Source organism: Rhipicephalus sanguineus, chromosome 2, assembly GCF_013339695.2.
Source record: "Rhipicephalus sanguineus isolate Rsan-2018 chromosome 2, BIME_Rsan_1.4, whole genome shotgun sequence".
NCBI classification, from domain to species: Eukaryota; Metazoa; Arthropoda; class Arachnida; order Ixodida; family Ixodidae; genus Rhipicephalus; species Rhipicephalus sanguineus.
Window position 1 is genome coordinate 105,687,749 of NC_051177.1, and position 25,868 is coordinate 105,713,616.

General features: G+C 45.5%; 1 protein-coding gene across 1 annotated transcript; it reads right to left on the reverse strand.

Annotated features, from left to right (window-relative positions):
* Positions 1–203: 203 nt before the first annotated feature.
* On the reverse strand, positions 204–15,737 carry LOC119381786 (protein 5NUC). The gene is made up of 8 exons (XM_049412895.1): positions 15,711–15,737; positions 14,525–14,650; positions 13,715–13,946; positions 9,573–9,974; positions 7,870–7,949; positions 3,112–3,217; positions 1,086–1,232; positions 204–415 (listed from the first exon to the last, which is right to left on the reverse strand). Exons 1-8 carry the CDS (start codon positions 15,735–15,737, stop codon positions 204–206), a joined length of 1,332 nt encoding a protein of 443 aa, XP_049268852.1.
* Between the last annotated feature and the right edge of the window lie 10,131 nt (positions 15,738–25,868).

Sequence of the window (25,868 nt, forward strand, 5' to 3'; positions counted from 1 at the left end):
GTAAAATCACAGCCCGAGCTTGTCGTCTTGCTTGTGTGCTTGATTTGCACCGTTTTAAGTATGACTCGCTGTGCTAAACTTGCGGGCTGTCGTTTGCTTTACCTGTTATCGAAGGATTCGCAGAAGACGGTGGCGCTTTAGTCTAAAGCGCTACTTGAGCGTTGCGAAGGCCTACGAGGTCCGACAAAAATAACCCGTTCTACTCAACTGCTTGAAACTTTGTAGCCCCGTGGAACACGCGTGAAGTCGTAGCCGTCCCCTCCGTTGGCGAGGTACCTGGACATGGCCAGCGTGTACCACTGGATCCCAATGACGCGCTCGTAGGTGGGCGTTCGGCAGGATGTGCACAGGATCAACAGGCTTGACACGGTGCTCTCGTTTACGCCAGGGTTGGCTTTGTACTTCACACGTATCCCTGCTCGTGCAAGAGAGAGTTAGAAAAAGTAGTTCTTTGGCGCATCGAAAAGATCTTTGGCGCATAGTTTGCGCATAGCTCAGGGCCGACAATATATGCTGTAGGCCCATATATAAACTAAAACTTCGGCTAGCCTGACTTAGGAACTTTGCCTCCGTTTCTACAACTCTTATGCCACATTGTGTTTCCATAGGTCAGCTGACAACTACACCCTCAAGTGATAGCCTTGTTATATATGGCTTTATTTTAGAAGCTAGATGCAGACGGTGAAGTTCCGCTGTCCGTACGATTGCGTCAACACAATGGTTTCCGCTTTTCTCGTAAACGTAACACGGGCACGACTACACCTAACGCTGTGAAGACGAATCACTACGTATTTAGCAGAACTGAACGCTTTAAGACCAGAAACTGTTTTGGATATTGCTGCTTAGAACGTGCTTATTATTAGGTCACAACCTTCAGTTATGATTCAACGACAACGGCGGCATTTTTTCAAGGAGATAGATGCAGTAAAATAGAGGTCGTGTTGTATAAACATCCACATGCATACACACACGTGTACAGATGTGAATAGCTTTGTGGTTTGTGGGGGGTAACACTTTCAATACTAATGAAATAGAGCGAGCGTATTAGGTCACCCACGAACCACCTCACGTGAGCCGAGACTGACCAGAGAGTTGTAGGAACTTCGAGTACGGTGGAGCACGCCTTCCGGAGTACTCCATCATATTTTGAAGCGTGGTCCCACGCATAGTGACGAACATGTATTGGTCGTTGTATGGGTACATTTGGAACACATCTTCAAGCCGCAACTCGCCTGTGCCAGGAAAAAAAAAAGGACATAAACTGGTAACTCCAACTGCTAGAGTCGGCATGTTCAGCGCAATTCATTTGTAACTGCTGAGACGAATCAGGTCTAAAACTTGAAAAGCATAGCGAACATCACCCTACGTTAGAGCGCATTGTCAAGATGGCGGGTTGTTTTCCAGCAGCGGCAAAGTTATCTCTAGTTTACTAATGGCGGAGCTAAGTCTCATGCGCCATAAGACAGGCGTGAATACCCTTGGAGTGAGTATTATACCTTGGGATGGGTGTACACATTACCTTTATTTAATGTACGCGTAGCTGCCTTACTTGCCACGAGGACTCCGACAACGGGCAGCTGATCATCATTAATTATGTCTGAGCGCTTTGTAATGGGTGGGCCTTTAAAACACCCTCTCGTTACTCAATTCGCCTGTTTTAATGTCTGGTGCGATTCTACGCTTTTGCCACGAAATATTGCATGCGTTAAGGTGAACCCTCCCACTACACGACATTAATACAGTGTTTCTCTTTTTCCGAAGCGGTTGCGAGCAATGGCTCTGCAATACTACAGAGCAGTGGCTCTGTAGTAGAACACCTGCTTGCCACGCACTCCTCACTCTATTTTTTTTATTATGTATTTGCTTCTTTCTCATTTTTTTCTCACAGATCACCCTGATTTTTCTCTCACCACGCCGACATTTCTGCGAAACGAGCTCTTTGACGCTTTCGCGGCAAAGGGACTTCGTCGCTGTAAGACATATTGTGGGACATTTCTGACTCATCAAACGCTGGCGTAGGTGCATAGTGCACCGGCTGTTGGAATCATTCTGCCAAATATGAAGTGCCAAATCCATCTGTCGTACAGTAGGGACCGCAATTACAAGCAAAAAAAACTATTTCACTGTTAAAATTCACTCTCTACTTCCCCGAAAATGTCGTTGATACTCTAGAAGAACTCACAGCTGGGCCAGTTGGGGATAATACATGAACATGTTTAACTTAGCGCAACGACGACGAGGACACAAGAGAAGAGGAGACAAACCACAGCGCTAACCTACAACTTGAAGAATGTGGCCAGCCGTTTTGGAGTACGTGAAGTTTTTTCGTCGCCTAATAAGTTGAATAAGGTATGTGGGATTGTTGAACGAAAACTTAGGAACCGCGTGTCAGGAGTCGTTAAAGATGGCTGCGAGAAATAATTGAAGCTTATAATATCAGAAAAAGGGGAGAACAGTGCATTAGTGTGCCTTTTATTGCCCTACATGATAGCGAGGTTAGGTTTCTAGATAGCACGATATCTTAACTTCTCTGGTGTTAGAGAGTACACGTGGTCTGCGTGAGGCTCTTTATTGTTCAGGATGTCAGCTGACCTGCCGTTTCATTGGTTTTGTGTGTCACATGGGTGTGAGGGTTGAAGTGTCCCCCCTTTTTGGTTCTTGTCTTCTAATAAAATATTCCGTTGATACTCTCCCTAATGAAACTACTTAAGACAGATTGACAGGCACACCTGGGACAACCATGAACGAGATCTATCTATCTATCTATCTATCTATCTATCTATCTATCTATCTATCTATCTATCTATCTATCTATCTATCTATCTATCTATCTATCTATCTATCTATCTATCTATCTATCTATCTATCTATCTATCTATCTATCTATCTATCTATCTATCTATCTATCTATCTATCTATCTATCTATCTATCTATCTAATGTTCACAAGAATGCTTCGCATTAAAAGCTGTTCTCGTCAGACTTGAAGACTGTGTTATCTACAACACAGAAGGAAGCTCATTCGTATACACACCACTCTTCGTTTTCTCGTCAAAGCTCGTGCTCATGGAGCCAGCGTTGACGACAACTGCATTTATTTGGCTCCACGCACCGGCAACGGCCACCTCGGAGAAGTAGTCGAATGCCGCGTCGGCGAGAAGGTTCCCACCGTTACACTCGCCCGTCTGGCACACCTCCTTGCGGTTATCGATATACACCTGCGCACGAATGCGCAGGATATACGCACCCGTTCCATACGTGGCGAGAAACGGTACGGATGATATCACTACACTTCGTGCGACAGATGCGCATGCGCAATGAAATAGTACGGTGTTCTTAGAAGTCTGACCCGCCACGCTGGTATAGTGGGTAAGGTGCTCGACTAGTGGGTAAGGCGCGGGATCGAATCCCGGCCGCGGCGGATGCATTTTCGACGAAGGCGAAAATGCTTGAGAGGCTCGCGTGCTTAGATTTAGGTGCACGTTAAAGAACGTCGGGTGGCCGAAATTTCCGGAGCCCCCCCCCCTCCTATACCCCCCCTCCCCCCGCCTCACACACTACGGCGTCTCCCATAATCGTACGGTGGTTTTGGGACGTTAAACCCCAACAATTATTATTATTGTTCTTAGACGTCTGGACGGGTCTTTTTATTGCGATAACAATTTTGTATACAATTTATGTATATATATATATATATATATATATATGACCACCAAGCTTCCAAAGGGATTATTTGTGATGTTCTTTTATGTCTTACAGTACTGATGTCAGTACTGTAATTTCTTACAACTTGGTCAGGGTAACATATGTAATTTAAATCTGAGCTGCATACAAGACAATGTGAGCGAGCAGCATACCTTTGTTCTGCTGAATGGGATGACTGCAAGTTGTCCTTGCAAGCGTTGATGAGTAGATTCTTTAGGTGTTGAGAGAAATTTTCGGCAGCGTAGCTAAAGAATTAAGGTACCGCTCTCCACAAATTTTCACAAACACACACACACACACACACACATGTGTGTATATATATATATATATATATATATATATATATATATATATATATATATATATATATATATATATATATATATATATATATAACAATGCAATGCTAACACAAGACCCGGAAGTAAGAGTTCAAAACAATCATCACGCACATACGTCAGAACAATGACATATCATAGCACCTTTACTACCTGACAAGCGATTCTTCGAAGCGCGTGCGTGAACAGGAGGTGTTTAAGGACAAGAAAACGGGATTACGCGCATGCGCAATTGCGCAAGAAATAAAGAAAGATAAAAATGTCACAGTTTCGCCGCAAGGGCGAAGCAATGAATGCGATAGCAAGAAATTAATGCTATACGAAGTGAGGCTCGCCAATGGATACTCTCAGTTTGAACAGCGTTCCTGTTGCAAAGGCGACCGAAGCAGCGAAGGAAACTAGCGTGCTTCAACTGTCGATCTGTGACACTTGATAGTTCGCGCTCATCTTCTGTTTATTCGTTTAGCGGCGTCCCTTCAGCTCGAGTGACTTTCGTACGCTCGGTAACATGAGCGCGGACATCACGGTGAAAGCGTGAAACATTCCTCTTCCCCTCACCGCGAGAAAACCGCGCGAGCAGACAACGGAAGGGCAATGTTCTCGCTGCGCAAATATAAGAAGCGAGCGAGCTCGACGACGACTTTTAAATGCGCCCGTCGCGCTGCTAGCGGCATCTCGCTGATAATGAAGAAACGCTTATTATCGCCTGCCGTCTTTGAGTCCGTCCAGCGGTAAAGGGTATGTATATAACGCTCGCCGTTAGCTACGTGGAGGATCTGCGTTTCGTGGCGTAGTGGATAGCGCCACTCGCTGCGGAGCAAGAAGTCCCTGGTTCGATTCCGCGCTTCGGAAGCATTTTTCTTAATTCTTTTTCTTTGGGGCTTTTATATATATATATATATATATATACATACTTATACATATACTGTGCATGACGGCGGCGACGGCGACGGCACAATCCAGCCGAGACTGTCCATATAATTGCTATCGCAATAAAATCTGAAGCCACAATACATACGTGTCACCGGCACAAACATTATGAATAAACACGTCATAAGTACAACTCAGAGAAGATTATCACTTCGCTGGCTGCAGGTGACTTTGCTGGCTGCAGCGGCCGCGTTTTCTAAAGGTGGTGGTTGCCAGCTTTGCTTAGTATAACATTCCAATTCGTTGCTATCGCATTCCTTGCTTCTCGCCCTTGCGGTGAAACTGTGACTATTATTGCGATAGCAATTATATGGACAGTCTCGGCTGATTTTTGCCGTCACCATCGCCGCCGTCATGCACCGTATATGTATAAACATATATAGAGAAAAGCCACAAAGGAAATAATTCAGAAATACTTTCCGATGCGCGGAATCGAACGGCCGACCTCTCGTTCCGAAACGCGCGGCGTTAGACGGCTAAGCCACGGAGAGTTCCGTCTTTCAGCGTGCTAACTGCGAGCTATTTATATATACCATTTACTTCAGCGTGCTTTCTTGCTCACCAGCGAGATGGCGCGATGTGCGCGCTGGGCTCTGGGCGCGCTTTAAAGGTCGTCGCCCCGCTCCGGCGAACGCCGATGCTCTTCGCCCTACAGGGCGTGGTCGCCTTCGTGCGCTTCTCTCAAGGAAAGAAGGGGGGCGGTCGGAGGGGTGGAGCGGGGAGTTGTATATCTTGCGCTTTCCCCGCGATATCCTCGCTGAAGTCACAGAGCGTACGAAGGTCATTTCGCTCGCTGCAGCGGCCGCGTTTGCGAAAGGAGCGCGCTGTTCAAACAGAAATAAGTAACAACTGCGACATTTAGTTCGCGCTCGTCCTGTGTGTACCTGTTCGTTCGTTTCGTGCGTCCTGCTTTATTTCAGCAGTGCGCTTCAATTATCGAGCTGTGACGCATGATAGTTCGCACTCGTCCTGAGTGCGTTCTTTTCGTGCGTCCTTTGGGCTCGAGCGACGCGCTGGCAATTTTGAGCTGCTTTCTGTTTTTCGCGTTACATTGAAATTTGTTGCTATCGCGTTCATTGCTTCGCAGTTGCGGCGAAACTGTGACCTTTTTTTAACACTGTTTTATGCCGGGGTCCACCAATACTTCAGTGACGTATTTCCGTCACGGAAATGACGTCGAAAAAATTTACACGATCAGATGGCAAAGATAAAAAGTTGCGTCAACGGGCATCGAACCCATGAACGCTCGGTCCGCAACAACAAATGCCGGGCACGCTATCCACTGCGCCACGGTCACAGACTCTCGAGGCTTTACAAACGCTCCTTTTATATCTACCACTCTCCCGGTCGGCGGGGTGGTGTTGCCCTCTGGGAGCGTAAAGTAAAGTAATTATTCATTACTGTGGCCTCTACGATTAGCACCTGCAACGCGTTACGCGTCCGTCCCATTGGGCGCGTTTTCAATAGAAGTTCAATTTTGTCAGTGCCTTAACGCACCGCGAGGTGGCGACCTCAACCTAAGCGTCGTAAAAGCGTCTGCCTCGCTCATAGCATCAAGCCAAGCTAATCTAAACCAAAAATAGCTCAGCGACGCGCGCCTGCCTCACCTGGCTGTAACACTGCGTTCCCCGCTCACGCGCTCGCCCCGAGAAAAATCGCAGCCGGGCTACTGGGGCGGCACGACGCGCTTTGCGTTTCCCTCTAGTCCGCCCATGGTGTTCAATCAGATTCTAACATACCGCGGGATGGCGACCAAGTCTGCGTCCAATATGCGGCGCTCTTCTGGCTATCACACCTCGTTCTCTGATTGCGTTGTAACTGTTAACTACTACAGCTACCACAAGGGTTTGTTTAACCGTTTAACATGAACGTTGGTCGTCGAGATGGAGATGTACCACCAATCATCAAAGTGGGTGCATACACGTCAAACGGTGCTATAGCTGCCAGACATCAATATACATTGCGCAAACTCTCTTATATCAATGTACAGTAAACATTCAGTTACTTCTGTAAGGGCACGCTTTACTTTCGTGTTATTCCGATTCCTATGACGGAGGGATCAACCATCTTTTTTTTACTATTATGGCTCGAGCAACGACTGAACATTGTTTCCCTTCGAAGCACTTCCGGTAGAGCACTTCCATATTTTTTCGAATATTCAGAAAGTCTTTCAAAAACACTGGTACGAAATGGGTACTTCTAGTTCAATTGAAGTGTTAAATCGGATGCATATGATGCCCAAGCATAAGTTTACTTAAGATATCGGTCGATTAACTCTCGGGATAATTCATGGAAATTAATTGAATGAGTTCATTCAAGGAGCACACGGTTTTCTTGTGGGCAGCTGGTATTGTTGCGGCGCATATCTCAACCACGCGCTTACTTCTATGTGGCCTCTGAGATCAGCTTCGGGAATGGGACGAAACGCAAGTTTAACCCGAGAAATACACTAGCGCACACGAACGCCAAGGTGAGAGTGACGTCACCAGACATTCATGTCAAGGATTAGGGTTCCTTCCAATTTTTCTTTTTGGCCTAGTAATAATTGCAAATGTTTTGCACCTTACAACAAACAAAATTTTATATGGTTGATAATACGTTGTTCTAGATCATTTGGCGCCTCGTTTTTTTGCTTTCAGGTTCTTGGTTCGCAGCCCATCGCGGCGTCGCACGAGTGAAGGTTCGTGTTCAGCTCGCGTCAGCACTTACAGCCGCGAATGCCGATCACGAAACGCCCGCAGTTGCACAGTTTTGATAGACGAAGTTCTTGCGTAGCTTCGACATTGACAATTTCCTAAACTGTTTCGCGTTTACGCCTTCTTACACTCAGTCAAACAGCCTTCGTACAATGACGCGGTTTCCAGGCAGTCATACACGTGCATGTTTTTTATACGAACCTTTGTCGTCCCGATCACCTCCCTGGCTTTCGGCTCAATAATCTTCGTGTACCGGTCCATTAGCTCCCGGGTCTTTCTGTCTGTATAAAATAAAGGAAGCAGGTTTGCTATAAAGGTATAATCACTTATCAAAGTCAATGCACTAGTTCTAAGATACACTAGTTCGCAATCATTTGTCGGGGTGTTGCACACGAGTCTGGACAAAGTACGTGACGAAGTACGTAATATGGGCAATTATCCATGAATGTCTCCTATTGTGACTGAAGTCAATGCAACGTAAAACTAATTGAATCACTCCGAATGTCCTCTGTTTGTGGCGTTGACATATGAACACGAGATTTCTTAAAGAAACTAAATTTACCTGATCTCTTTTCTTGTGCAAAATATTTCAACACTCTTTGGATGAAGGCGAGGTGCCACGCTTTTGGAAAGAGGCGAATGTGGTTCCACCCACTGTATAAGTCAGGGCGCAAGCATTCTGTCACTAATTATCCACCTACTTCTCTTGCTTGTATACCGTGTAAACTTTAAGAGCATATAATCTTCTCTAATTTAGTCTCCTTTCACAAACGAAACACGTTCTTCAACTTGTCGCAGCATGGATTTAGAAAATCATTCTCGGTGCGAAATGCAGCTGCTCTGTTTTACCCATTCCTTACATGCCGTTGTAGATCGGTGTGCACGGGTCGAGTGCATTTCTTGAGACTTTTTCGAGGCTTTGGACCAGGTTAATCATCACCTGTTACTCTACAAGCTTGGGACCCTTAGGACCGATGGCAGCATTATTGCTTGGATTCGGTTTTTCTTAACTAATCGCTCACTCACAATACGTTGTTGAAAATAATTATAGCTCGCCCTCCTCTCGGGTTACCTCTGGTGGGCCCAAAAGCTCTGTGTTGGCCCACGTTGTAACCTCTTCGATTCACCTTTTCGCAGATGACCGCGTTGTTTACCGTGAAGTTTCAAGTAGCCTCAACGCTAGTTCTTTGTAGACTGACATTACTAACATTGCTAGTTGGTGCAGAGCTTGGCGCACGGACCTCAACACTAACAAATGTCGCAGAAACTTTCCACTGCCTCCGATCTCGGAGGCAATGCGACAGCTATAGGCTGGAGAAAGCCTTGGGCGGTGTGGGGGAACAATATAGTCGATTGAGAGAAAAAAAAGACATGGCTGATCCCACCGTCATAGGAATCGGTATAACACGAAAGTGAAACGTATCTACACAGGACTAGTGCTTATTCTGTAATGATATATGAGAGCTTTATTCGTGTTTGGCAGCTATAGCGCCGATTGGTGGGGATGCACCTACGTTGACGCCTAGTTCGTAGAGGTTCTTAGCTTGAGCCGCAACCGCGTGCGTCCCGCTGGCCCCCGTCTCACTCCTCCAAGCTAGCTTGGTTGGTTTATCGTAGGGTGCTTACCGTCGCGGCCGCAGCGTCGTGGGTTCGATTCCCAGTGGCGTATCTTTTTCTTGGTTTTTTTTTTCTTTCTCACCCGTTAGCCACCATTTTATGAACGTCATATCCGGTAACGGAAGTACTTGGTGGACCCCGGCCGAAAACACTTTTGTGTTAAAAAAAAAAGATGAAGATAGCTTTCGCCTTCAAGTCATCTTAAGGAAATGAATAAGGAAACGTGTGACTTTTCTCACTGTATGGCAATCGTTCTGAGCACCATGCAGAGACACCCAGAAGCATACCTTCGGGAGCCTGGAGGTCGAGAATGATGGGGGTGCCTATGGCACTGACGATGCTCATGCTGCGCACCTGCATGGTCATCTGGAACTTGCTGAGCAGTTGGAAGTGGTTCGTAGAGGCGAATATGTACGCCATTTTGCCGTCCGTCGACCGCGTGAAGTTTATCGGATAATCCAGGTCTTGGCCGAAATTCAGACCGTGCTTTTCGGTCGCCGTAGAAGGGTACGCGAATCGGCCCTGGTACTTCACCACGAATGCCGTGATGTCGGTCAGGCTGTCGGCCAGAGTTCGGTCTTCGTTGGAGTCGCCACCACCAATAGCAAACACGACGTGGCAGCCCTCTCCTCGTAATCTTTTCGACTCGTTCCGGAGGCTCTCCATCGGATCATTGATAACGATGGTGACTGGGAAAAATGGTGTTGGCACTTTGAGCACACGTCGCACACACCGAAATGAAGTACGTAGTGCAAAACGTGGAAGTACTTCTTGTTGGGCTAGTTAGTGTAACACACTTCGGAAGTTAGGGACGCGAATCTGAACATAAACTACACTAATGCTCGCCCCGTCTACCTTCTAAATGTATGCCCAACGGCGCGTTCACACTTGGCTTCGAAGGGGGTGAAAGCGGCAAAACTCGCCAGAAATTCCCTCGCTTCGCCGCCTAAGCGGCCGGAAAACCAGGCGGCGAGCCCGACGCAAAAAAATCGGTCCGAGGCCGATTTTTCCGCCAGGCGAAAGCGGATCGCCTTTCCGCTTCACGGGAAGCAGTACTTTGGCTGCACTATAGCTTAAACCACGTGATGTAAACAACGGCCGGCCGCAAATTCAACATGGCGCGGCCAGGGTATCGGCGGTGGCTCGCATCGGCGCAATTGCAAACTACCCGTGCAGCGCGACAAACCTCACAGCCTCGACAAGGACGCATTCCTCAAGAGCCTGGTTTGGATTAAGATTGCTGAGAAGGCTGGAATTTGCAGAAGGTAAAGCAGCAGGGAGTCGGCGTGCCCCAACGTATCTCGACTTAGCACAGCCGGGTGAATCCTCCGCCCGCTGCTGGCGTGCTTTCTTATGTAGTTTCTGCGGGTGTATCTCCCAAAACAACTCTTTGCAAAGGTGAAAGCTATTTCTTTTCCGTGTTTTGCATGCATTACTTGAATTCGGTAAGATATTAAATGCTCATAAAACGGGCAAAATAGAATGAATTCTCGAAGTGGCGAGGGTGGCGATGGCATGTAGGAGGGTAGAACAAATGTGAACATTTTCGACGCACGCGAACACAGTTTTCCGGCCGCTGTGGCGTTTTCACCTTCTCATCACTTCTCAAGTGTGAAAGCGCCATAACATTCGTCCCTAATTTTGAAGCTGTGCTTTGACACGTTGCGCGTTTTGCCTAAACTACGCGATGCACGGATTAGTGGCAAGATGCTGAAAACTATTTTAACACTGTGCTTAAATTTAGCAAGAGCTTGATCGCCGGCGAGGAGGCTCCGCTTCGATGAGGCCGAAATGCGAATTCCAGACTCTTTAGCGTAACGTTTCTAAGTTCATATTATCAGAACTTATAAAAATTACGCATTAATAAAGTAAACTTACCAGATTCACTAACCGACAGTTTTGTTACCGTTTCTCGATGTATAAGGCAACACCCAGTTGCAACCGTTTCTTTTACTCGTTTTTTCAAGACGGACATTTCGCCACTTTCCTCGTATGCTGCATCAATAAATTCGGACGTAAGACAGCTATAAAGCTATCATTCCTTTTTTTGGAAACATGAAATTCAGAAGGTTGGGCAAGGAAGGCAACGCTGAGAGCAGATTTCTGAGTTAAAACTATGGATATTCGTTTACTCAGTGTGTCGGAACGAAACGAAAACCGAAAACGAAAAACGAAAAAAAAAACGATATTTTTGACCGGAACGAATACGTAACCGAAACTTTATATATTATTTCGTTCCGGAGGGAAACCGACATTTTTTCAATCGTTTTTCGGTTCACGAGAAAACTTCGCAATCCGGAACAACTGAGCTCATGCAGTGTGAGCATATCTCGGGGTGCAGTATTAGCGCGTACCTCAGGCAGGAATTCGAAAACATAGATATGTTGGAATTGCGCGAAAAACAAAAACAGTGGCAATCAGAGATGTCTATATTAACGCAAGCGGACTTTTGCGCGCCTGTCACGCAGGCCAAAGAGGGCATTGTCGGCGCTGAAGTTTGTTACAGCGAAAGCTGTTGTGAGATCACAACAGCTGATTTTGGCGCCGTAGTTGTCCGCCGCCGCCAGTGTCCGTGACCGCTATCGCGTGTAATAAGAAAAAAATGAAATGAGAACCAAATTTCTGGGATTGGATGGGATTTTAACCCGCGCCCTCTGCGTGGCAGTCGGGTCTTCCACCACAGTGCCACGCTGGTGCTTGTAACTCCTTCGCAAAGATACTCTATACAGGCGTCATGTCGGGCAAGGAATCGTGTTAACGTATGTAAAATAGCGTGGCAGAAGAGTAAAATAATAACCTCACGTCACACAATGCGAATTGCGCAACGAGTCGGTCGTTGAATGCTTCCAACCCGTTGAATGTTCCAACCAGCCATAATTCTTCATCCTCATCAGCCACGGCACAAAGTGCACATAATGCCTTACAGATGTGTAGCGAGTACCACGACTCACCGAAGTATGACGAAAGATGGCATAGTGGGAACTTCGCTACTTCAGAAAAATTACGATGATTTAAGGCGTATTGGGTACCTTGCATGTGTACTTGTATCAGTTGCCCCAAGAGACTCTACAACGGGTTCTACAAAGTCCGCTCTTCCAGCTTTCGCTGTGACTGTGCTGCGGGTTCCGCGCAGGCCTGGCGATCTTTTTAGCAGAACAGCGGTCTCGCACATCAGAGAGTACACTCGACGACGTGCTGCGTTTGAGGTCGTGCTCACTTCCTTGACACAAAGCACTGAGCCCACTAAAAAATCGTAATCGACTTTTGAGAAAATAAATACTATAGTGCAGTGGAATTGTGCTAGTTGGTAGGAATTCGGGGTACAGTTACTGCCGCTCCTTTGAAAAACGTGTTTTACCTTTGTCCCACTTTCTTAAGACGAAGGCAAGTAACTACCTCACAAATTTATGCTTTTTAAGATTACGTAAACTTAAATTTTTTTTGAAAAAAAAAACCGTTACGAATTCTTACGGAACACTTCTTTTTTTCGTTCCGGAACAGAAACGGAACGGAACTTTTTGCAGTGGAACGAAACTAAAACCGAAACGAAAAACATTTCGTTCCGACACCCTGCTTTTACTGTCAAGTTTAAGGTTTCCCCGCTATTTACATGCATGGCAAGCTTTATTGTGCTGTAAACTAAGGAACAGTTGTTCAACTTCGGATCTGCTTGCTGCACTGCACTTATGCATTTTAGTATTTGCCTATTTGTTAATAACATTGTGTTCAATTGATATGTTGTTAATATTTTGGCAAGAATACAGAACCAGCTTACAGCGCTTAGGGGACGAGGACGAAGTTCAAAGACGGTGACGACTTAAGCGCTGACTCACAACTAAAGTTTAATAAAAGAAGTGGCACGAATAAATACAAAGGGCAACGACATTTCAACGAAGCGACTGCGTATCTGCAGCCGAGTCATCCAAGCGACGTAAATATGCCAGAACGCGTGGAGCATGCACGTGCGTCCAGAAACAACTACAACTAACAAACGCAAAGGTGCAAAGCAGCCATTTTTCCGCGTTAATCATGAAGACAAACGTGGTTGGTGTTTGTATTTTCTCATGGCGTTTCTTTTAATAAACTTTCGTTGTGAGTCAGCGCTCGTGTCGACTCCTTCTTTGAACTTTGTCTTCGCTCCCGAAGCGCTGTAAGCTGGTCAAAAATGAACTATCACCAACTATAGCCCAGGTTTCCCTTCATGTGAAGATTATAGAATTTAATGACCGAGAACCTGAAGGACCACTTGACCTACTTAAATACAATGACTTATTTAAAATTAGGCCTAGAAATTGGGCGAATTCGAGCAGTTTCATCTAGCTTGGTAATTATATAGTTAAAAATATCTTCATAACCCGTGTGCCCCCTTCATTCCTTCGAAGCTGAACGTTGGATGTTCAGCTGGTCAACGTGTAGAGGCCGTGCTTACCGCCTGGCTGGCCCATAACACGCACTAGATTGGATACGTAGCCCACGATGCCAACTTTGAGGTTGTCCACGGTCAGTATGGTAGAGCGGGTCGGTAGGTTCGGTAGCTTGGAGAGTACGTGATCACGGCTGAAGTCGACGTTGCAGAGAACTATTTTTGTCGTTAAATCTGCGTCGCTGAACAAGGGTACCAGGCCGCGAGGACCGTTGTGGAATTCTTGAATTCCCAAGGTCTGCGCCAGAATAATAGACAGCGAGACGTAAGTGAACAGAACCTCTACAACACTTTTTGTCAGTCTGTCGTCGGGGAACAAGCATGCCAGAATGATTGTGCACAAGTATGCATAATCGCAATGTCCGCTGCAGTGACACAGTGGTTACGGTGCTCGGCTGCTGGCCCGAAAGTCGCGTGTTCCATCTCGGCCGTGGCGGTCGCATTTCGATGGAAACAGAATGCTAGAAGCCCGTGTACTGTGTGATGTCAGTGCATGCTAAAGAACATCGGGTGGTTGAAATTGCCTGAGTTCTTCACTATGGCATGCTTCATAATCATGTCGTGGTTTTGCGCGTAAAACCTTAGAAATGATACTATTATAATCGCAACGAAATTGCGCTCAAGTGTGCTGTCTTTTCTCTTTCTTTCTATTTCTTAGAGATGTGTGCTAAGAAAACTCAGCACATTACTCAGTACATACGTTTTTATTAGGTGCTACTATGAAATATTGCAATGCATTTAATTTAATGCTCTCTGCTTGTTCTGCCGTCGACCCCAGCGTTCAGAAGTGCTTCACTGTCTGCTTCCAGTTCTTACCATCACATCGAAGGCCATGCTTTTGAGCATGTCGACAACCATTTGGGGGCCCGCTATTCTGAACCACACGTGGCCACCAAATATGTTGCCGGTGAGAAGCGATATCCCTGGTTTGTTGACCAATATCTGTAAAGAGGGACACGGCGCTGTACACTTTTGCACGCAATGATACTATTGCATTCTACCGTCCCAACTATAGACTATACCAACTCCCTCTGAGGATGGTTATTTTTCCCATAATCCAGAATTGCCTCGGCGTTGCACTGCCTGACCACGTCATGTACCAACATATTATCCAGCTCATCCCACTCCTTTCCTCACTCTTGAGTTTGAAAATAATATCTGCTATAGTTTCTCTAATTCGCGTTACCGTCTTCCTGTTGCTTTATATGCCTCATACGTGTGAATGGACATGCTTGTAGAAATCAAGTTATGCTAGCTTTGTGTGTGTGCGCGTTAACACACGAACAGTTAAGGAAAAATTGCATTGCGAGGCAAACGTATTTATTAGTTAAAATTCAATTTTTTATTTACGAGGTAAAGAGATTACAGTCTTACTCTCATTGCTCACTCCATCACAGCTCGCGCAACCATGAAAATTTCGACAATGCGGCTTGGCGGAGCTGCTTGAGCGTACCACAGTAATAATCGGCCACACTGTGTCGCCCATTCAGGGAACAGTGGACTATGCGTGGGCTTTTTAAGAGCCACCTTGTGCTCTCTAAATGCCGTTTGAAGCAATTTTCGGTTTAAATATAGTTTTAATTGTTACTTTCATAAAAGTACAGAAAGTTTCCTTGAGAAAATAAAAGAAACACAGAAACACTGTTGATATCTAGTGGGGAAAAAACGCGTTTTTTTACTACCACCTCCGCTTGCAGTAATACGCTCTATAGCTATAATAACTGCATAATAAAGTTGCTTCTCTCTTTCTGCAGACAAAATTTGCACGAATTTATCTTTTGTTAAAGGGACCCACAACTGGCCAAAACGTGCGATTAGATCCTGGTAGAAATGAAAAAGACCGTGAAATATAATGACAGATTCCAGCATCCTTTCTGCGTTGTGAGTAGGGTTTATGTTTTTAAATCGTGTTTGAAAGTAACAAAACCGGTATGTCGCGCAGCCTAACGGAAGAGCCTTGAAGCTGGATTATGAAGTCAATCACTTTGCAGTGCGTACTCACGTTGTCTAATGCTATCATGCGCGTCATAATTAGTCCTGAAAAGATGAGTATGTAAAATATTATGTATCCCCGCTATATTCTGCGCTGCTTACGAGGTAAAAAGGAGTTGCATGGTGAGAAGCGGCGCTGCCTGCGCGGCAGCCAGTGGAACACGTCTAGCTGCGGCGCATTAGCACGGAGTGCACGAATGCGCAGTAAACCTCCGCGCTTGAACACGAACCGGTCTCGCGCCCACTGTTTGCAGCATGTGTTTTCACTTGTGTATACGACTTCATATTCAACGCAGATGAAAAAAAAATCACAGCATATCCACGGAGTGAATGATGATGAGTGGGCGAAGCTGCGGAGGTTCATCGGTAAACCGTGAATCTACCGTGAATCTTCCGTGAATTCTGCCCAGTACATCATCACCGACATGAGATCGGGCGCGTTTATACTAAAGGTTCGATGAGAGTTATGACGACTTGCAGCTCACTTTAATTTTACATGTAGCTGTGAATTTTCATTGTTTAGAAAACCATTGCTTTAGAAAACATCTGGGGTCTTTCGTTAAGCAGCTGGCGTCTTTTCGTTTTGCTTTAGAAACATCTAGCGTCTTTTCGTTTTGCTTTTAGAAAACATCTGGCGTCTTTCGTTGGTTTATTTCATCAATCAACGGCGTTTTGAACAAAACTTTTATTGTTTAATCACGCACAGGAGAAATCTCACCAGGCACTACCTTGGAGGTAAACAATGGCTGCTAATGGGAATGAGAGACAGAAGAAGTCGGCTTTTAGCTAACACTTACACTTCTACTTCTACTAACGTTTCCTACGGGAACATGCCAATGGCTGCTAATGGGGAATGAGAGACAGAAGAATTCGGCTTTTAGTTAACGCACATGCTGCGAATTTTTTATTGTTCAACAACGCACAGAAGAAATCTCCCACCGGCACCACCTTGGAGGTCAAGATCTGGTACTAGTGTTAAGACTGGTTACGCACTACGACGGGGACGGACGGGTGCCGCTTTAAGGAGCTTCGCCCCTAAAATTCAGATTATAAATGTTTCGTGGCGTTTTCCACGTTACCATTCCGCAATGAGACACACTGACCGGTAAGCTTTCCGTTGCGCTAAAAAAAAAATAGGTAAGTACCATGAGAATTGGTTGTCGGTCCCTTTAACGGTCATTTGTGCAAAGCATTTTAACAACCAGGGGTGCATGCTGGCTTGAGATAAGGAGCAGGGTTCAAGTAAATGCGACCCACAACAGCCGACTGTGATGAACGCCAGCCAACATTATGGCTCATATTATGCGACAAAATTCGGTATGCATCCCGCAGTAGGCTTCATTCAAAGTAACACACTTCTAGTCTTCCATCGCGTATTTTATATCTATAACAATTTTCCTGCAAGAAAGTGTTTATTGGTTCGAGTTGTGTCATTATGTAGAGGCTTTTATTTTTTGTTTTGTTGACCAAAAAATGTGGTCGCGAACATTTCGGTCCCCTGCTTCTTTTTTTTCATATAAAACATTTCGAATTACCAGAAAGCGAGCATAAGAGTGGTTTTCTGCATGCGAAAGCTATTATAGGCTTCCGAAGCAACGTCGGGCGGCGCCACAGCTCTTATCGCAACAGGGAATGTCGACGGCCACAACACTGCCGCCCCCGCTTCTGCGCAAGCTCAGAGCTCTCGGATTACACCTGTGGTGCGCCACAATGTAACTATTGCTGAATAGCTGTGCTGCGGGCCGAATGAGGAGCGCATGCGCGCACGTGTCCTTGCCGCCGCCGTCGCTGCCAAATCCGGCGACAAACCGCCTTCACAGGCAGCGTCTGCCCCCCAGTGACGCATAGCTCGGCCGCGCGAACGTCGCGCCCGAACTTGAGCTTGCGTTCCCTACATGAACAAATAAGTGAGCAATCCGGCCATCGGCGAGTACGTGGAAACAGATGCATCGTAACAAGCCAATTCCTCTCGCATTTGGCCGACGTGATCACCAAACAAACCCCAGGAGTTTACTAAGGGTGCAAGGAGGCCACCTCAAATCAGGCTGCGGACGGGTTACACAGTACAGAATTCGCACTCCCCCAAAAAAATCACAGCATATCCACGGAGTGAATGATGATGAGTGGGCGAAGCTGCGGAGGTTCATCGGTAAACCGTGAATCTTCCGTGAATTCTGCCCAGTACATTATCGCCGACGTGAGATCGGGCGCGTTTATACTAAAGGTTCGATGAGAGTTATGACGACTTGCAGCTCACTTTAATTTTATATGTACGCTGTGAATTTTCATTGTTTAATCACGCACAGCAGAAATCGCACACACGCACTACCTTGGAGGTCAAAATCCAGTGCCTATATATACGGGGTGGTCAGTGAACGGTTGTGCAGCGCGAGCGGTCGGTTTTTTCAATCAAGACGCTGCCGCGACGCTGCCTCGCGATGCTGCCTGCGTCGGCGCCGCTGCGCCGCGAGGCAAGATAGGGGGGCGGGGGAGGAGAAAGAGGGGGAAGCGTAGGAGAGGAGAGGGCGATACATATCACGTACTGTCGCAGCGCATTGTCTTTAGGGAGCCTTCATGTGTGCACGCCCCCTCCGTTCTTAAGACTGGTTACACACTACTACGGGACGAACGGGTGCCGCTATAAGGAGCTTCGCCCCTAAAAATTTGAAGGCGACACTAATCCTTGATATAGGTGTCAGGTAGTGGCACTGGCACCTCAGTGTTCGCAGGCCCTACTGTTTCTATAGATAAACTTCGTGTTTCATCACACTGCCGACGGGGATCTCAGAGGCCACGTAAAAAACAAGCTCGTGGTTGAGATCTGCCCCGCCAGGTGCCACAACAACGCCAGCTGCTCACAAGAAAAGCGTCTGCTCTTTCAGTGAACTCATTCCATTTATTTTCATTATTTATTCTTACAGTTAACTGGCCCTTATTTTAAGTAAACTTAGACTGGGATATCATATATGTCAACTTAGACTGGGATATCATATGTCCAATACAACTCTTATCATCGATTTCGTGCCAGTTCTATTTCTTAGACCTTTTCCTTTTAAACTTTCTGAGAACCGGAAGTAAGCGTTCGACCGGAACTGCTAAGAATTGAAACAATAGTGTCACTCGTAGCTCGCGCTACTAATAAAAAAAGAATGCTTACTATGGGTGGCAAATAAAGCGTATAGCCAAGCGGTGCAATAAGCTGAGATGTTAGTTAAGGTTTCTCATTAGACAGTTATAGTTTAACGGGCTAGCGGAATAGCGCGCTTTGGGGAATAGCCAGATGAAAATGCGCATGCGCAGTACGTTAAACGGTGCGTGGCGTTAACCGTCCGCACGCTATTTTTCGGATTTAGCGTTACCGTGTTTGCGTGGTTTACGTAGTGCACATAAGACATGGCGGCGGTTTCGGACGCCCGCTTCGAACTGAAGTTGGCGTTGCTGTTAAAGGATTCGCTTCCTTCACAGCAAATGATGGTGTTAAATGGCTTCGCTTGCCTTCAGGCAGCTTCGACGACCGAGTATTATGGATAACCTAGCGGAGTTTTTGAGATCGCTTCCCATTTTGAACGTTCCTAGCCCTAACAGGAAGATCTCTGTAAACAAATCTGCAAGATACAAATTCTCGCTTTTGATGTAATGTTAATAGTTCTTTACTTTTATTATTACAGAAAAGGTAGTAATATTGCTGCATGGGGGGATACAGGCGAGCATTTTTCTTTTCACATTTTCAACGCATTCATCCTCCGCCAGGTGAAGCCGCTCTCATACCTTAGGCACGTAAACGCTATCCCGCTAAACTTAAACGCGCTGTCCGCAACGAACGTTTGCGGCACGGCAACGCTATTTTCCTTAACTCCCGCTATCACTCTAACGCTAAACTAAATTGTCTCCACTGTTACGCGCTGTGCTGCTCGGTAAGCAAATATGTGGCAAGCCCACCTGGTAACTCATTCTGGCGGCCCCTCCGTAACAGTCTCCCAGTGTTTCTTGGAGCTCGTGCAATCTTTGTCCTGTTTGTCGACTTCAAGGAAGTGACTCCGCAGTTCTCCCGAGTGGATCACGTTCAGCGTACCTGTATTAGACGGGCGACCAGCTGGTATTGGTGTCCGCACGTTCACGGTAGTAGCCTTCTTGGTTGCCGGCACGGCAGACGAGGAGTCGATCTGAGGCTGTTGGAGAATGTATTGGCGACGTTGCAAGACACACCGTAACAGAAGTGTCAGGGTCAAGTTACCCCGTTTGATATCGTAAATTAGGCATTAATTGCCGCTATACCAAGTCATTCTGCGAGTTTACTAAGGCAGTGAGCATTCGAGTATTGGTAGTCTTCACATAGCAGTGTTGCTTCGAAAAAATACCTTAGTGATATTGCAGTTACTTCAAGCAACACCCGTACACGTGACGTATTTTGAAAGTTTAGGACTTTGCGGGTGAACCTTCCCCACGAATATCATCTGTATTCATTAAAACATTATATTATCAAAGGCGTTATTACAATGAAAGACTTTCTCCACTTCATCCGGCTTTGGAACTGGCCCACGTGACTTTTGGTGCCATTCGCTTTCACTCCCGCCGAAGCCGATTTTTCTTTTTTTTTTTTTGCGCATGAGTCAAACAAGGCTCTCGCCTTATAAATGCCTGAGATTCCGAGGCATTTGCTTACCGAATGCCTGGAATCCAGCTGTCTCTGCGTTGGGGAAAAACATAGAGCTGTCATGTTGTCACAGGCGACTTAGGTTCGCAACGCTCTGAGTGCCCTATTCTAAAACTGTTTAATATGTCCAGCACAGGCCCGTAGCCAGAAGGAGGGGGGGGGTGACCCCCCCCCTGAAATGTTCGTGAAGTAGGTGTTTTTACCAAAAATAAATAATAAAAATATGTGTTTTTCTCAAACAGTCAAGGTTTCAGCAAGTGGGCCACCTCCCGAAAAAAGCTCCTGGCTACGGGCCTGGTCCCGCATCATTATCGATTAAAGCTGCCGTGATGAAAAATTCTGGCATTGAAGTTTTTTTTTTTTTTTTTGTGAATACAAGAGCCATTGTGCCTGACTCTTTCCTTTTTGTTTTCGAGAATAGAACATCTTGAGGTAATTTCTTATACATGCAACCTTACCTGCGCATGAATTGCCGCACTTCTCACGTAACAAATTCCTAGTGCCTTTTCGGAAGACGAGCAGCTTTCTTCTGCTCTGATCTCGGGATAAGAAAGAGACGCTGCTTGTTCTTGTGGCATCGCCGGGTCAGGGACCGCTCGTTCTCCCGTCTCGTTAGCGGCAAGCCGAAAGCGCGCTGCTGGGCGTTGCGTACGCATGTGGGAACATGCCAACTGAGGTACCAGGATCACAAGGATAAGTGCCATAACATGCATCGAAATCGCACTGTAAGAAGCAGCCGAAGACCTAAATGTGACCTGCCGAACCGCCATGGCTTCGCTCTGTACTTCTTCTTCTTCTTTGTATTCCTTCTTACAGTTCGCGCACTCTTGCTCGCTTGCTTGCTCGCTTGCTTGCTCGCTTGCTTGCTTGCTTGCTTGCTTGCTTGCTGCTTGCTTGCTTGCTTGCTTGCTTGCTTGCTTGCTCGCTTGCTCCTTATTCTTGCTGGAATGCCGACATTTTTCCTCTCTCAGAAAACGAACCATCGAAATTGTAATGCGGCACCTTGGTCTGCCAGTTACTTCAACTATACTGTTTTCATTTGGGGCTTCTGTGCTGGGGCACTCGGACGGGAATATATGCAGTGCTGTCGAGAAATTCATATGCGAAGCAAATCGTCTTATTCGACGCATCAACCGCTAATAATTTTTAAATTGTCATAATGACATAATCATTTTGGCCATTTAGGAGGTTATGCAACACGGCCAAATCTAAAACTGTAATTCACTAAAAGAAAACCTTCATTCTAATTGACACTGTAACGTCTATTAGCACGTAAAAATTTCAGACTATATGATCCACCCGACTCTTGGCCGATCCCCCTGAGTGGGTAGGTGCCAATCATCCCAGGAGCATCATCATCATCATCATCATTCTGGCTTCTACTCATTATGGGGGATTAGCCTAGAAGCCTGAGGTTAATGTAAGTATTAATACATAAAGGCAGACCAAGGTGAAAATTAACATTTTTGGAAACATAAAAACCGAAATTTTAGTCATATGGGAAACATGAGCAATCGATTAAATGAATACGTAACTTTTATGGAACAATATACTTCCTAATACACAATTGAAATATTGGTGGTTTTCCGAAGTACCGAGCACCGAAGAAATGATTCTGATTATTGCCTTAATAAGATATCCTTCTTGTGTCACTCAATTCGCTGTTTTTTCTGATGCGAAATAATGCTATCATTTAATTGACAGTGTAGCTCTTCAGTGACAAGTGATTCATATTTAAGAAGGTGAAAAAAGAATGTTGTAAAGAAATGAAATTTTCATTACGAAAAGCTGGAACTTTAACTATCTCATTCGCCGAATCCACGCTTATCTGCTCGCTTTTATTAAAATATTTGGCGCAAGCCGTTTATAATGCTGAAGACGTCTAAAAGTAATTCCAACGAGGCATAATGTAAAGCGTGAGATTAAAAACCTAATACAAATTGCGCATATTCGTGAACGATTTCTGGTGCTGTTAGTAAAGTCTTACGTTACGTGTTGGTCGCTGCTAATTTATCGCTGAAGACAACCACACACAATACAAGGACACCCTAGCATGTATAGTCCGAAAAACTAGCGTACATGAGAGACTGAATAGCAAGCGTACGTCGTGCACAGGCAAATGATCGAGCTGCTTACAAACAATTTATCTTGTCATTTTGCAGTGGAAACAAAAGCCAGCTATATCTCGTCTTGTAACATAAGCTTCTATCTCTGCGACCTCAAGACCGTTTCAGTGATTTAAATACCGCAGATAAGGTTGTATGAGGATGTGTACAAAAAGCAATATTTTTGGTTTCTCGATCCGCAAAACCATAGAACTTAAACCTTTGAATTAGGCATAAACTGGGTGGGAAAATACCCAACGTGAATGAGGTTATCAAAAACTGGAGCTTTCTTTTCATTTTTTTTTCTTTTTTTTTGCAGCTCTTCAAGTGATCAAGAACACATTGGTGAAAGAAAACTACTTGTAGACTCGTTTTAAGCTTTAACCATACAACCTTTGACCCTTGTGGAATATAATGAGTTAGCTAACTACTTCGAATATCATCAGCCCTATACCAGTGAGTTAGGACAACTTGCATTGGTAGCGTACGAAGAGCTGTAGTAATGGGTGGTCTGACTGCTATACGTTAATCTTGGCGCCTTATAAAGAACATGCGATTCATTCTATACTAACGCGGAAGGTTCACGGGTGCTGGTTTAGACGCAATACGTATATGGCTACACGCAAAGTCGAAAGTCAGGCTCGAAATGCCTTGGGTATATAGAACGTTACGGCGGCATACTCATCTTGCGAGGTGCACGTGAGATAACGTCTCGCCCGGGGAACGCCTCCATCGATTTGTCGAATCCCACCACGTCTTCGCAGCTCTTTTTATTCTACTTCAGGCTAACGCATTTATTTTTCTCTACACATTTTCAGTTGATACGATGCGTAATCACTAAAACACGACCGCATAATTTACATTTGGAGGAACCGAATAGCGTCGTTATCGCGAAAATTCTCTGGCGAAAGGGCTAGGCTCCCGGCGCAAGACTGTCGTTTACGCCACCACCGGCATTACCCCAATTCCGATATGCGCCCGCAGCGAGAATCCATGCCTTTTAAGAGAACACGCCTCCAGGCATATATATATATATATATATATATATATATATATATATATATATATATATATATATATATATATATATATATATATATATATATGCATGTACAAAGACCTATCAGCATATTTGAGGGTTGTGCTTTTCCCGCAGGCATGTGACTCTCGAGCGTGTGATAAACTTACGTCGTCCCATTAGTGGCGAGAGTGCTTTTTAGGTTCTATCAGAGTGAGCATCATTAAAGGAAACAGGCGCCGTTGAAGGTCCCTACGGGCAAACCATTACGTTCTTTTTTCTTTAATTTACAGCAAAATCGCAAGACGAGCACATGCACTTATTCAAACCTTCAACCACCTTTGCTCTTTTCTTTCTGGTTCCGCACGTTGGCTCGGAGCGTTTCTTGTTTAAATTTAGGCTGACAAATATAGAAACTTACTGAACCGAATGTAATTTGCCACGTGCGCGAAGTTTATCTGATTTTTTTTCTTTTCACTGTTATTTGCTTGTCATCTCACGAGTCAAGAAAGAATGTATATCGTGTATACCTTCATACGCTTTTTTTTTTTGCTGCGTTGATACGCTGTCATCAAAATGTAGCTTTTCTTGCTTAACCGCCGTTACTCGAGGCCACCTGTTTAGAAAGCGGCGCTGTACGTGGCAGACCGCCTTTAGATCTTCATGTTGCTGTCCATATGCAAAAATCCCTACCTCTAGTGAGCTGTGAATCAAATAATTTTAATGCATTATTCAACGTTTTGGATCACTGGCTTTACTTAACAAAAATAGCAAAACATAAAAGTTTTGCCACCTACGCGGGTGGCATCGTCACTACGCTCTTTGTTTACTGACGATGCCATCCGCATAAGTGGCGAAACGTCTATGTTTTGTTATTTCTATTATTTAGTAAAGCCAGTGATCTAAAGCGTTGAAAATGAATTCCGCTGGCTTTTGGAACATTTTAATGCATTAGTTCTTCCACAGCTCTCTGGAGGTCACCGGGAACTTTGTCAATTTAATGCTTCACATGAGTATTTGAAGCATTAAAGTGGTAAAACCTCTGGTGCCCTCTGGGGAGTGGTGTACGAACTAATGCATTAAAGCGATAACACCACTCAGTACGTGTTTGGTCGCGTCAGTCAAGTCGAGATGCTGCCTTGTCACGGTCGTACGTAGCAAGTATAGGGTGGCCGCACATTGTGAGAACGGCCGAGAAGCAACGCGCTTGTGAAGGACGGCGACAAGAGCAGATACGAGAGTACGCCCTTAAGCTCCGCTGGTCACCCACATTAACAAAATGAAGTTGTCTCGAGTTATTCCGGTAAAATATGTACAGGGTGGTTTTTTTTCTAAGGGGACAGACCTGCACCTGAACTGTTTGTTCTCTTCGGTTGATGCTTAGAGAGCCAGAAAGTGGCAGCAAGCGAAAACATATCCATTTGTGCCGTCATTTAGCCTACTGTCGGCCAGAACAATCAGGCATGGTTGAGAGCCAGAGGCTCGTTACGCTCCGTCCCTTGATAGACGGTTGCGCAAGGGGCGAGGCCTGCAGAGCAGCGTCTGCTACTCCACAGTTAGCTGAACAATCAATAGATGACGTTAAAGCGGACGTGATTTCTCTTGCTGCAACTTGCCGGCACTCTGTGCAGCCGCGTCATAACAAACACATCGTGCGCTCGCGTGTTGTCGCTGATAAATGACGACCCTGTACAGATATATAAACGTACGCGACCTATCTTCTACCTAGTGAACTACTGCGACATTTCAATCTGTGACCACACAGTGTCAGCTTATATCTATTGCTGCCCAGAAGGGTGCTATAGTTTCTCGGGGGAAATTATTGGACTTGTTTACGTAAAGTGCCAGTGTATCGGTATCAGTGTATCGGTATCCCTCGCACTTCGTAAGTAGTAGTCCCCTGTCTGTCTGAATTGGTGACATTTCATTGAGAAGTTGTAATCGGTGTGTTACACAACTAAAAAAAAGAGGACAAAAAAGTTGCACGTCCCCCCAAAATAACTTTGACTCGGGCATTATTTTCTCTTCCTTTCTTTTTTTTATTACTACAAGCTACGACGTGCTCCTCATAGCAATCCACATACGAGGCCCGTATGTGCTCGACTAACCGTATGTGCTCGAGCAGCTCGACTAACCGCTCTTGCCACGGGGCAGACGTTGCAACTAGCTCGTCTCCCACGTAAGTCAGTCACGTAACGTTTTCAGGGCCGAAGGATGAAACCTCGTTTGACCATTCGATTACCAATTTCCGTCTCTGTCTGCACATGGTTTCTACCAGTGCAATTGAGTCCCAGTTTAATCCGATAGAGCAACACTTTTGACACCGGAGAAGCGTAAATACGGAAATGAAGCTCTCTTTTAGCAGTGGCAGCCATTGAGGATCGCCATTCT

Coding starts and splice junctions, on each gene's coding strand:
- LOC119381786 (XM_049412895.1), bottom strand. CDS start 15,737: ATGACGCGCATGATAGCATTAGACAAC. Junction 14,651..15,710: donor GCATGATAGCATTAGACAAC/GTGAGTACGCAC, acceptor CCCTCTTTACAG/ATATTGGTCAACAAACCAGG. Junction 416..1,085: donor GAAGTTCCTACAACTCTCTG/GTCAGTCTCGGC, acceptor TTGCACGAGCAG/GGATACGTGTGAAGTACAAA.